This window comes from Pipistrellus hanaki (assembly GCF_964339955.1).
Source record: "Pipistrellus hanaki genome assembly, chromosome: 7".
Lineage (NCBI taxonomy): Eukaryota > Metazoa > Chordata > Mammalia > Chiroptera > Vespertilionidae > Pipistrellus > Pipistrellus hanaki.
In genome coordinates, this window is record NC_140509.1 from 65770212 (window position 1) to 65784624 (window position 14413).

The following is a 14413-nucleotide window of genomic DNA, read 5'->3' on the forward strand; positions in this document are numbered from 1 at the left end:
TTATAAACTTCTCTGCGATGTAATTATGTTGTTGCCATCTCTGAGTTCCGATGAGATCATTAAGTGGGTAGTTTGTTTCTCCGACAACAAAACATTTTGTGCGACCAGATTAAGTTAACAGGGCAGGCTCGGGGCACCAATGGCTGGATGTTGTAACTAGGAATCTATAAATAAAAACAAACGAGGAGGAGATAAAAGGCATGCTTAGAGTGCCCTTTCCAAGGCTTGAGATAATGGGTATGTTGGTCAATATGTGAAAGCCACAATATTGCATTATGCTTCCATTTTATTTTCACTTGCTTATTGAACCTAGCTCTAAGCCAAATGGGAAAGTGAATTTTCTAATGAGTGATATGAAATATTTATCAAAGCTGAAATATAATGCAAGTTTTGATCATAAGCCAAACAGTTGAAGTGTGTTGTCTCTTCTTTAAAGAAATACATAGAGCAGGGGTCTTCAAACTATGGCCCGCGGGCCACATGCAGCCCCCAGGGGAGTCTGATCCTGCCCGCCAGGTTTTTTGGGCAGTGAGCGCAGCCAAGGTGTTACAGTAGGAATTAGTAGTTCATATAGTCTGGCCCTCCAGCTCTCTGAGGGACCGTGATCTGGCCCCCACTTTAAAAAGTTTGAAGACCCCTGACATAGAGCTTTAAGGACATATTATATTCATTGCTGGATATTAATATTGGAAGAATTGGCTATTGCCATAGAATTTATTTCCAAAATGTTTGCTTAAACTGATGTGCATCTGAGCTGCTGACCTCCCAATAGAAGACCTGCACTCCCCTGGCCGGCACGGCTCGGTGGGTTGGCGCATTGCACATATGCCCAAGGGTCATGGGCTCCATTCCCCATCAGGGCACAAACCTAGGTTGATGTTCCATCCTGGTCAGGGTGCCAACTGCTGTTTCTCTCCCCTCCCTTCCTCCTTCTCTTTCTTCCTCTCTCTAAAAATCAGTTTTAAAAATGATTGGCACCAAATGTTAAGCTTTCTGTGTTATAGTGAATTCATGGATATGAATGTCAAGTTTATGTATGCTTTAAATCTCCACTATAAACCATCTTGCGAAATAGTGGAGTTCTTTATGGAATGGGTTATCCATGGTAGCTAGCATTTATCAGGCACTAGCATGTACAGAGCACTGTAACATTGGGGCTCTCGGGTTATTTTGAAACAACCCTCCAAGAGTTTATATTCATTTTGCAGAGCAGGAACCTTGAGCTCTGTTTGCAAGAGTTGTCTGGGTTCCCCACTCCCAGGCAGGAGCAAAGCTTGGGATGCACACTCTGCTTTTCCGGCAAAGGCCCCTGGCCTCTCTAGTCTGCACAGCTGTCTCCATCCATAAATGTGGTTGGTCACTTGTGTTTAATAAGTTCGTGATGTCCTTATGAAAAGCATATTAGTGTCTATTTTAGTTTCATTTCGTCCGCAAGATGTAAATGACTAAGTCTTAGTAATAGAACTGTGAGATTACCAATATGTGATAGAAATACATCATTGTGATTTAAGGTCATATACACGGCGTCCATCTTTTGGTGTTTTGTCTTTTATCTTTTATCCCTCTATTGGCCAGGCAGTAGTTTTTCCACAATTTGGGCATGAGGATTCCTAGGCTTATACTATTAATAGGCTTTTGAAACAGTTAATTTTAAGCCAATGAGGTCATAAAGTTAAAAGTGGCTGTATGATATTCTAAATGTTTCCTTTTAATAATTATATTCCTATTAATTGAATTAGTCGTTTGTGAACAAAATATAACACTTCATTTTATAAATGAATAAATTACATTAGTATTTATGATAATATGAATTTAATATCCATTCGTGTGAGGACCAAAACAATACTGTAAAATAAACCCTCTTTTTTTCAGAAAAGGAAACAATTACACACACACACACACATACATTTCTTCCAATGTGTTTTCTAGGCATGTATCAAATTTTCATTCAGAGCTATGTAAGGCCATGGAAAGGAACCTAGCTCTTTAGGCAGAATTCTGTAAACATAGTATACTTACATAAATTATTTTGATATATTTATTTGCTAAAAAAATTGTTCCACATATCAGAATTTTTAAATGCATTTGAATCTTTATTCTACAACACAAGCAACATAAATACAATATCTTTTAAAATATTTCTCTTTAGAATTTTCATTTTCACCTCAGATAAAATGTACACAAAATACACTTGCAAGCTTGCTTATAGAGACCTGTTAAACAATAGGTTATATCAAATCAAACAGTTATATCAACATATAAAGGAGGGTGTCTTTCAGTTTTTATTTTTGTTTTTAATAAATATGACCAAACTGACAAGAAGGCAAAACAAAAAAACTGTACTTCCTTGACAAGTCCTTTGAAGTAAACAAAATGCTTCAAGGCTCCTGGTGAATAGAGTTGCAATGATGAATTTTGCATTTTGTAGATGAAATGGTACACTGACTCAAATCATTATGGCTATACCAAGCTTCATTTATTTATAATTTTCAGTGAAAACAACTCGACTCTTTGGCATCATACAAGAAAGGATAAAAGGATCCTTACCACCCATTGGCTTTGTTTAGAGTGGGGAAATGGTTGTAGGGGTACTGTTTATAATGTAATTCACTTTGATTCCTTTAGAAAAGCATAAAAATAATCTTGAATAATAGTTGTTTGGCATGACTAGGGCAATATTTATTTTTAGTTCCCTACCCCCACCCACACACCAAAAAAAAATCAAAAAAAAAAAAAAAATCAAGAGACATAAACAAAACCAGTCTTTCCCTCTAGGCACCTCCTCCTGCCCCTATCACGCCTTACCCGTATATTCTATCACCTGGTTTCAATTGCGGTGAAACCAGAATATCAAAAGCATTTCTCTTTGTACCATTTTGCCTTTTAGTGGGGAACTTATTTTAATTAGAGAGAACCACTTCCAACAAAAGCCAAAAGAAAGAACAGAGGGAGGAATACAGACACGCTTGCACATATCGTGAGGTAGCCATGGATGACCATGGGCGGGTGGTAGTGTCAGGGTCCAGAGCTTCCCTAACTTGAAGAGAAAACCTATCTTATGTGGTAGTTCAGAAGATCTCCTCCTCTCCTTTTTTTGGCACCAGTTGGTAAAATAAATTGAAAACAAATTATTCCTAGAGATTAATTTTAAAATTTAATCTGAAAATAAATTATTAAAGTATTAAATGCATCATTTGCAGAAAAGGTTATAGAAAACAAAAGTAAAATTAAAAAAAAACAACACAAAAACTATTTCCATCCACTGAGGCAAGGATTTGAATCCTTGATACCATTAAGACTTTGATGTACTTTTGGACCTCATTAATTATAGAAAATATAGTCATTACTTTCTATTCATACAAAAAGACGAAGTAATTTAAATGAAATCAGGGTATTTGAGATGTTTTTAGGGAAACATTATAAAATCAATAAGAATTATGTGTAATTAAAATAGCTCACACATAGATGATAATTTCAAGGTACTTGTTTTCTCTTGAATTATTCCTATTCCCTCTGTGTTCCTTCTTTCATGTACAAAAAATTTCCAAGGCTAATTAATTGAATAAAGTCTTAAGAACTAAACTAAGGCCCAGCTATCTTTGAATTAACATGACATCACTGTCATGCATTGATGCGTTTTTACATTTCTTCCATCATTTGGAAAATGACATAATGAATACAGCCTCTATTGTGCAGATATGAGTGCAAACCCAACATATTTACTGAGACGTCTTTAAAACAGGCACATATGTTGCTCAAAGGGGAGGTGGTTATGTTTGCAAATTTCCATGAAGCCATTTGGTAGACTGTTTGCAGGTCTACAGGAAATTAAAATATTAATTTACACCAGCACGTGAAAAATGAAGGCACATCAAGTAGTGTAATGTCATCTTGAAGTGCTGACATTTTGGTGACTAATGAGAGAGATAAAACTGGCAAGCAAGCAACTACTCAAAAACATCTGGAAGCCAGGAGCCAAGGTTGTTATGGAGTGGACATAAAAACATTTCATTAAAACTGTATAGACAGAATAAAAACACAAACACCACATACTTTTAAACTTAAAATCACCTCAGTACAAGTCAAAGGTCCAACAAGATACAAACGATCATCCACAGAATCAATGTTTCTAACTATAAAGACGAGAAGCTTATACTGGTCTCACTGTTCCATAGAACTTATACATTCATTGTCTTCTAGCTTGTAAAAAAAACCACACAAAACAATTGTTGGTATAATAAACCATGGAAACAAAAGATTGAGCAGGAATGCTGTGGAGCAGGGGTGGGGAACCTTTTTTTCTGCCAATGACCATTTGGATCATCATTCTCGGGCGAGACAAAATTATCAACTTAAAAATTAGCTTGCTGTATTTGGTCAAACACTCAATTAACTTACCCATAATGCCTTGGCAGGACCAGACCAAATGACTTCTGGGGCCTCCTACGGCCCAAGGCTGAGACATTCTCCACCCCTGCTGTACAGAATCCAATCCCAAGTTGTTTGCCAAGGTAAAGTCCAGTTTTTCTCTAGTGCTTGATAAGTCAAGCTGATCTTAAAGGTAAGAATTGGAGATTTTTTTCAAGATAGTGGTTCTCAAAGTGTGGTCCCCAGACCAGCAGCATTGACCTCCTCTAGGAACTTGTTAGAAATGCAGATTTCCAGCCCTAGTTGAGCAGAACGTGTTTTCACCAGCCCTCCAGGCGGTTCTGATGTGTGCCAATGTCTGAGAACCACTATTCTAAAGTCAGACGACACTAGACAACCATGACTTCAAACCTTCAGGAGAGGAATGACAGTACAAATAATTCCCGGTGGTTGAACAGGCTGGAAGGACCATAACTGGATGGGATTCACCAGCAGTCAACTGCAGCGTAGTCACAAAGACTTTCAACCAGTCTTTCCTCCCTGGAACCCCCTTGCATTAGTACACAAAGAGGAATCTTTTGCATGGTGCCAGTGGTGTGAGAGTGGCTTTTCTTCAGTTACTAGTGGTGCCACTGTTTATAAAGAAATCGAGCATTACTCTCAACTGAGTTTCTCTTAAAGTAGTGGTTGGCAAACTGCGGTTCTCGAGCCAATGTGGCTCTTTGGTCCCTTGAGTTTTTATCAAAGGCCAGCTTAGGAGTACCCTATTTAAGTTAATAGCAATGTACCTACCTATATAGTTTAAAAATTTTGGCTCTCAAAAAAAATTTCAATCGTTGTACTGTTGATATTTGGCTCTGCTGACTAATGAGTTTGCTGACCACTGTCTTAAACCATCCCAGGAGATATTTTTTTTTTTTCTTTTTTGGCCTGTCTTCCCTGAATAATTGTGTTTTGGAAATCTATATGGTATTCTAGTCCAAAACTTTAATTATTAGTTACTTCCACAGCAAACATGAACATTACAATACAAGCACAGGAAGATCTCACAGTTTTCTAGATTGGTCCACTAATGAATGAGGGAACACAGCTTATTTTCTTGTTTTGTTTCTGATGAAGCATAATTATAAATGAATTCTTTACTAGTTTCATAAACCTTGCCTAAGAGAAGCTCATATTTCAAATAAAAAGTGCTTAAAATAGTCTTGTATTTTAAGGCCACACTAAAGCTCATTGGAATCACCTACGTGGAAGCCAAGCACATGTAAGTTCTGAATTTGTCTTTTGCCGACAAAATAATTGGAATATTTAGGTTTATGGCACATGGTTACTATGGATATTGACCTCATGCCCTCAGTACCTGGATCTTCAAACACTTTTGTCTAACCAGTACTTTTTTGTTAGAGTGCACATTTGAAAGTGGTTATTTATTTTGTATATTCCCGAACTTAGATGAAGACCTTACAGATTTAGTACAATTACTTCCAGGGAAGCAAGCAGAGGCACTGTTGGCTATGGTCATTAAAAAAGGCTCACAATCTGTGCATGTTCCAGACGCAGACTGCCATGGATTTCCTGCATAACAGCTGGCCATGAACAAGATTACTCCATCATTTCCACCTAATTGGCAAATTTTCTAAATTACCACTGAATGTCTGCTTTAAGATGGAGGTTTAGATTTTATTTCTGAACATTCAAAATGTTGTGTATGCTCTTTTTGTATAAACCAGTAAACATGATCCTTTTCTTTTTTAACCCTATTTAAAAATCCCCATAAAATTATGGATCCGGGACATCCATCAAGTATTTTTAATGCATTTTAACTGTAATTCCTTGGGACACTAAGGTGTTTACTTGGTGCATTTAGAGAATGGCACAGTATAGAGAGTGCTTTTGCAACCAACTTTGCCATTTCCTGGTTATCTTGGGCAAATTTCTTAACCTCTCTGGGTCTCTTCCTCATCTAAAAAATGAGGAAAATACCTGTTTCACAAGGTTACTGTGAAAATAAAATATGGTAATGTAGGTAAATGTTCCTTGGCAGTAGCACTCAACAAATCTCACCTCCTCCTGCTGTTTGTAACTTTCTTGCTGTTGTTACCTTTGTTTTGTTCAGTTTGAAGGGACAGACATGAGTGAGCTTCCTTTCTGAGAAGCAGTATTGTGATGTATTTGGGGGAAGTCAAAGTTATCTATTATGTAATTGCAGTTAAGGCTATATCATTCTCAACTGACTTGTATAAGCTTTCTCCTTAAAACAAGAGCAAAAAACTCAGTGATGTTGTTACAAAAAAGTTTCCATTTAAAGGTACTTTTGAATTCTACCACTTTGTCACATCTGATTGAAAATACTTTAATTTGAATGCTGTGCATCAGCCATGGCCGGTCATGATATAGCATTCAATGGGAAAAGGTGCCTAGTTTTGTGTTGATGGAAAAGGCTTCAGGGGTCTTCAAACTAAGGCCCGAGGGCCACATGCAGCCCCCAGGGGAGTCTGATCCTGCCCGCCAGGTTTTTTGGGCAGTGAGCGCAGCCAAGGTGTTACAGTAAGGAATTAGTAGTTCATATAGTCCGGCCCTCCAGCTCTCTGAGGGACCGTGATCTGGCCCCCACTTTAAAAAGTTTGAGGACCCCTGGGCTAGAGAATAACCTTAAAGGAGAGAAAGAACAAGATGATATAGAGAGGCAGCCTAAGCATCTTTCAAAACTGATCAGGAGAGGCAAGAACTAGGAGATCCTTCATCAAATCTGTGCCCTCCCGGCAAGGAGAAATCTGATGAAGACTCTGATATACTTGGCTGAGCTGTCCAGTCAGGAATTCTTTTACAATTTGAGTTTTTCAGGTGTTCATGATGTGCACTTTACCAAAATATGAGAAAAAGAGAGTAACTCTCATCTTTAGGATAACACACATTTAGTAATAGATATCGGCAACTAAAAGTAACATGCAAAATCTTATTCTGCTTAGATCTGTAAGTAGGTGGTAACAACCGTTTTAACTACAAAGGCCGATACCTTGGTCTATCAGAAACGTTGAGGAAAAGCAGAAACTGAAGACCAGGAAGAGTGTTAGAGATGCACTGGGCACTCTGGGAAAGGGCTCGTGTCTATCTCTACCACGGATTCCTAATTATCTCCTTTTCTTCCCCATCTGTGGCGGGATTCAACTGACTTTGTTGTGACTTGGAAGTCTTGTTCATTAGCGATTATTTGCATCAAGTGTCATTTTTTAAAACTGCAAATACCTCGGGGAGTACAGTTAATTTTCTGGGTGAATTCTGATATAGCCGTATGTAGGGAGTGAAGGTGGGCTGAAGACCAATGTGGGTCTCAGGTGGGCTACAGAAAGGGTGATGGGAAGGGACCAAAGCCTCTAATAAATTATAGGTAAAGAGCTCTCTGTGTTCCCTCATCTCTTTGCTCTTGGTCCCCACAATCAGGTTAGTGCTAGAGCAGTGTTTGGATAGAGTATGGGGTAAACCTATTTTCATAAACTAGCCTTGGATCCCATAATAGAGAATCTGTGGGGGAATAAATTCTTATTTCTAAATAATTAGTGAACATACTCTGGGTCATGGCATTGATAAACTGAGACTGGCTTCCTTTGAATTTTCATACTTTCCAAAATGTTCATATGTAACAACCTTTATAATTACTCTGATTTGATACTCTACTAAAGGATCCCACCCAACCCCCCCAGTAAATTATTCATTGGCTCACAAAAGAGAACTGAAGATAAGCTACAAAATGAAACAGAACAACACTGGTGTACTGTATTTGCTTACAAAAAAGTATCTAACCTGATTTTCAATTCTACTTTAAAAACATAAAAATTCAAAAGCACTAACACAGTTCATTGCTATACCAACAATTCATTGCTTATTACAAATAGTTGATCTGTTTCTAAATTCAAATTATTAACTAATGACTAAAATGAGTAAAAACTGAAGGCGAAGAATATGTTTTGGGTTTTGTGGAACTGAAAAAATGTCTTCTGGATTCCATGGTGATTTTTAGGTGGCAAACTGAAAAATAAAAGTCCCACACAGGAACATAAAAGTTCCGGCCTTTAGATTGCTTACGTAAATCAGCTCTATCTTTCTGGCAGTCTTATGGATAAGTTTACACATACCAGCACTGAGTAAAGTCATCAATTTCAAATCCTTATTTTAATATTGAAGAGTTGATGCTCTATTTTTAAAAATGGCACATTCAATTATGAATGCATTTTTAGGGGCTGGGAAAATTATAACGTATGTCATAGCAACTAACTCTACTAGAATACATATGAATGAGTGTGTCTGAGGAGTTTCAATCATTATTATAATTTAAGAAGTATTAAATATATAATAATAAGATAAGGTTCCAGATTAATTTTTTAGTAATATTTAAAAAAAATATTCACTTAAATTATTGGCGTGAATAAGAGGACCTCAGACATGGGATATAAGGACTTGCCAGAGAGGAGAAATATTTTAAATTGAAAACAACTAAATTTCCTAGACTTCATCCTGTGTCCCTTTCTCCATTAGTTTTCTTCTGAGATGAGAGGTTGTGTAACAGTAGATGATTAAAATGATTTCATCATAATGTCCTTTCCCACCCCACCAGCTGTCTCCCTACCCCACACTGTCTGCCCCTTCCCTGAGAAGTCTGCTCACTGAATAGAAAACTCACTTCCTTTTCTCCAAGAGGGTATATAGCAAATGAGTTGCATCTTAATGTTTTGTTTTCTTAAAAGCCAAATGTTATACCTTATGTTGAGATAACTGTGGAGCATAGAAATGCCCGTGCAACAAAGGACTAAGGCACCATTTTTTCTTTCCCTTTTCTTTTCTGCCTTGGGAGCAAAAGCAAAGACTAATGGGACTGCCAGGTGACTGGTCAGTCTTCTGAATCTTGGCAATATCTGTATCAGCAAATGTCACTGGGTGTCAAAGGCTGCCATGACACCAACTTAACACTCTGCCAGGAAATAATTTTCTTCCATTAGAAATAGGGAAAATAAAGGCACAACAGTACCTTATACAAAGAAGTTGGTGAGTACCAACCAGAAAATCTTGACAACTTAGGACAATTCTTTTGAAATGTTCTGGAATATTTTACAGAGAAAGCTATCCTTTTCTTGATTATGACACGTAAGGATATATATCTTTCTATCTTCTTCACCAAATGCACAATCATGACATAAGTCTTTTCTCCACTGACTAATGTTTGGTACTAAATATAGGCATGTTTATACATCAGCTTGACTTACCAGCAGATATTTTCTTAGTAATTGCATTTAAAAAAAGAATCAAATGGATCAATGCAGTTTTCAAAGGAGTGGTTTTTGGAAAGGGACCCATTTGGCAATAACATTGCAGGCAAAAGCACTGGGAAATCAACTTCACGATTTAGAAATGTGTCAAGAAATGGCGAAACTTCTGAAAGAATGTGCAAAATCAGAGTATCATTTCTCATCTAGATACAACCTTGGTATCCAGAATGGCCCCAATGTGATTAGTTAGGGTGCAGCTGATTGTTCTGAGACACTAGTGATGGTAGAGCTGGTGGTGGGGAAAATGCTGTCAGTTGGATTGGCAGGCATACTCTAACTCTCGCTACTGAATTTCTTCAATGTGAGTTTTCTACACAATGATGTCATAGACACGGCCCACTCTGCCGAGCCACTCTCTCACAGCCTGGCGAACTCTGATGTCCGTCACGTGACAGGTCAGCTGGCTGATGCATGGGAACACTGCTGGCTGGAGGGCCATGAAGGTGGGGTCTGGAAGGATCTGAATTTGATTGAGAACTGTTAGCACCATGTTGGTCCATGCCTAAGAGAAAGGATTTAAGAGAATCATCAGCTTTCTCCTGTGGTTTCATTTGAACTCTCAGGTGTGCTAAGTCCTGCCAATTTGCAAATGAGTTTTCTCAGGCTGTTAGGCTGTAAGAAATTAGTCTTTACTTCCCCTCCTCCTCCCCCCCCACACACACACACACCGGTCCAGTCACCCTACGCAGCCTGCTGTTTAGTCATTTGGTGGTCCCTCACTAACATCTGCATCCCTGTCCCCAACCCTCCCCCCCCAAGCTGGCCTGGCCACCACACACATCCTGCTGTTCAGTTGTTATATACTATGATGGTGTCCTGGACAATTTGCATAGTCCTCTATTATAGGGGTGTCGAACTCAATCAGAGAAGGGGCCAAAATCTAAAATCCAGCCTAAATCGCGGGCCGAATGGTTTACTGAACAGTCATAAACTGACAATGTCATAAACTGACAGCGGAGTGCAGTGATGACAGCACGGTGCAGGCCACATTGCAAGGCCTGGTGGGCTGGATTTGGCCCGCGGGCCTTGTGTTTGACACATGTGCTCTATTAGTATAGATTATGAATACCTTATTTTCAGCTTTCATAAACTATAAAATCTTATTTACTCTTCAGTTTTAAAAACTCTTGATTTTTCATAATGGGATTTTAACACTTTTAATCAGCAGTCACTATAATGCCTAGAAAATTTGAAATAGATCTATTTTAATATAGGATAACTTTTAAAATCATAAGCAAATTTCCAAAACATGAAAGGCAATAAGATATGTTATTTGTCAAGAAGGCCATCTGTTAAAGAATAATCATGCATCACAGTTTGACTTTTGATCATAGACTTTTGCAAATCTAGTTTATGATTTTTGTGGATTTGAAACTGGGTTCAACATTCAAGGTAGTTTAGTGGAAAATAACACATCTTACAAGAGATTCATACTATTTCTAATTTATGTTCATTCAAAGAATATATCTCGTATAGGTTCATGAGATCCTAGGGCCCAAGATTGTCTAATTTGTTATGCCCTTAACAGGGGTCCAAATTTCAGGAAAACATCAGATTGTTTTTAGAGGTCTCGCCATGACTCCACATCCCCGCTATTTGTTTTCTCCTCCATCTCATCTTATTCTAAATTGAACAAAACAGTACCACCACTGTTTCCTTCTCGAGCTCATTTTTTTATGTTCGATGAAATTACAAATATGAAATATATCAATGAGCAGGCACTCAGAGCCCTCTGAAGAATGATAATTTTTATGTGCTCTGGATAGGTTAGGAAAACTTGAGATTAAAACAGTTCATTGGCATAACCACCTTTATATTATTCTTCCTAACTATGGAATTTCTTCAGTGTATCTTCAAATGATAAACTCAGGACTCTATACCAGCTAAAGTACACTCATTAAAAAAACATATTGATTGTTGAAGTATTACATATGTCTCCTTTTCCCTCCATTAACCACTTCTCACCCATCACCGGCTTTCACCACACTATTGTCTGTGTCATTGGTTATGCATAGATGCATACAAGTTCTTTGGTTGATCTCTTCCCACCTGCCTTCCCTCTGAGATTCGACAGTCTGCTGCATACTTCTATGTGCCTCTGGATCTATTTTGTTCGCTATATCCCACATATGAGTGAGATCATCTGATATTTGTCTTTCTCTGATTGGCTTATTTCACTTCCCCCTGAAGCATACCCCTTTTATAAGTTTTGGCTTCCATCTTCTCAATAATATCTGTTTATAACCCATAAAAATAATTCCTGAAATTTTCTAATAATAAAATGTCAGTTTCACTATGACATCACTGATACAGACATATCCTAGTCTTAGCCTCTGCCAATCTCCTGCCTTTGGAGGGAAACTGGGTCTCTTATGGCTGTCCCTCTAATCTCGGACAGTGAGTGCCCTGTGAGGGGGCGTGTGCATCCTCAGAACCCCGGCCTCCCCTGCATTGCCAGGGCGCCCACCCCGCCCTGCAGGGACCCACCTGGATCTGCGCCTCGGCGTCCCGCACGGACACGCTCCGGGAGCTCCCGGTGGAGCCGGAGCGCGGCCTCTTCTCCCGCAGCAGCTCGGGGCCCGCGCTGAACGAATGCCGCATCTGCCCCTGGTCCATCAGGTGCTGGGGCCGCTGCAGCAGCGGGGAGTCCGGGCCCCGGGCGCCCAGGGCCTCCCCCTTCTTCTCCCCTTTGCCCTCTTTGGGGAAGGCGGGCAGGTTGTGCTGCTGCTGCTTCCGCTTCTTGTACTCAGTCATCAGCTTGGAGATGGTCCTGTCCGCGGCCATGCTGTAGATCTTGTTGCCCGCGCTCTCCCACCACTCCTTCTTCCTGCCGGGGGGCTCCTTCCTCTCCGCCTTGGGGCTCGGGGGCAGCACCGGGGACTCACCCCCCGCGGGGGGCTCCCGTGCCGCCGCCGCCGCCGCCGCCGCCGCCGCCGCCTGGCTGCGGTCGTCCTCCGAGGGCGTGTCTTTGCCCGAGAAGCCGCCGGTGCCCGTGGACGGGGTGGAGGACTCGGACTGGAAGGAGGGCAGGATGAAGAAGGGGTCGCCCTTGGGGAGGGGCGCCTCCTCCAGGCTGCACTCCAGGTCCAGGTGCATCTGGATGTAGTGGTTGCACAGCTCCATGCACAGCTTGTGCAGCCGCTTCACCAGCCACACCCAGTCGGCGTTGCTGACGGGCTGCACGCTCAGCGAGGGCTGGCGGGCCCGCCAGCGCCGCTTCTCCTTGCCCCGCGGCGGGCTCACCTGGGCCGTCTCCTCGAAGATGTCCTCGTCCTCCGAGGAGCACTGCTGCGAGGAGTCGGTGCTCCTCTCGTCGTCCTCGAAGAGGACCTTCTTCACCTGTTCGGCCGTGATGGTGTCCTGGTTGGTGAGGACGGCGCAGACCAGCGCGTGGAAGTAGATGTTGAAGCTCATGGCAGACTGGCGGTAGAGGTTGGCGGCCCCTCCGATGCCAGACACCTTCTTGAGCAGGCACTTGAGGCCCGGGCTGGTGTCAAACTCCCTGGCCGTCCGGTAGGAGTCCAGCAGCAGGTCGAAGATGACGGCCAGGTTCTGCATGGAGATGTAGCGCAGGAAGCCGGCCAGCTTGGTGTCTGGCGCTGGGGCGGTCTTCTCCTCTCCGGGAGAGGGGCCTTTGACGAACTCTTCCAGCAAGATGTCGTACAAGTTCTGCAGCAACACCTGATGGGACAGCAAGCTCACCACAATCTCCCTGAAGGAAACACTTCAAGGGGAAAGAAAGGGACTGGTTAGGAACCGCCTGCCTTGAATGATGTGTTAAAGGCATTACGCGTTTCATAATGACATATGCAAAATCTAACTAACTAAATTATTTTAGTATTTTAATGCCTTCTTTAAAATGGTTTTTGTGTAATGCCCTTTTAAAAAAAATATTTCTTAAACAGTATCTTCAGTTTTCAGAATATAAGTCTTTCACCTCCTTTGTTAGGTTTATTCCTAGGTATTTTATTCTTTTTGGTATGTTTGTAAATGGGCTTGTTTACTTCATTTCTCTTTCTGATAGCTTTTTTTCTGATAGTCTTTAGGGTTTTCTGTATATAAAACCATTTTTTATATAAAACCATTTTTTTAAAAAAGGGCATTACACAATAATTTTAATCATAATAAATGGAATTCCTGACACTTTTTAAAATCTAGGAGCTATAGAACTAAGTTATGACACTAATTATCTACAAGCCTTAGAAAAATAATAAACAGTTTTTATAACAACTGATTTATATAGGCATAATTAGAATACATTTTATATCTGAGTAATTAACATATTAAATAAAAAAGTTTGTTTTTCTTAAACGCAATATTTTTAGCAATCTTATTGAAGTTTAGCTTTCTAAAGACCAAAACAGTTTAACCATTAATGCTTTAGAATTAGATGAATACAGGTAAAAAGTTCAGTGCTTTCAGCATGTAACAGAGGAGAGCCTAATATTTTCATTCTATTTCTGTGAAAAATGCCATTGGGATTTTAATAGGGATTATATTGAATCTGTAGATTGCTTTAGGTAATGTGAACGTGGAGTATCTATTTCTTTGTATCTCCTTCGATTTCTTTTTAAACAATATCTTCAGTTTTCAGAATACAGGTCTTTCACTTCCTTTGTTAAGTTTATTCCTAGGTATTTTGTTCTTTTTGGCATGTTTGTAAATGGGCTTGTTTACTTCATTTATCTTTCCGATAGTCTTTAAGGTTTTCTGTATGTAAAATC

At 40.0% G+C, this 14413-nt stretch overlaps 1 protein-coding gene across 1 annotated transcript in view; it reads right to left on the reverse strand.

The window, feature by feature from the left end:
* Positions 1–8306: 8306 nt before the first annotated feature.
* ARFGEF3 (ARFGEF family member 3) overlaps positions 8307–14413 on the reverse strand; it is a 133070-nt gene continuing 126963 nt past the window's right edge. Inside the window, exons 33-34 of the mRNA XM_084890649.1 lie at positions 12177–13413; positions 8307–10191 (exon numbers count right to left, since the gene is read on the reverse strand). Of these exons, the coding sequence (XP_084746775.1) occupies positions 10000–10191; positions 12177–13413 (1429 nt within the window). The 3' untranslated portion in view covers positions 8307–9999. The remainder of the gene's footprint in view (positions 10192–12176; positions 13414–14413) is intronic.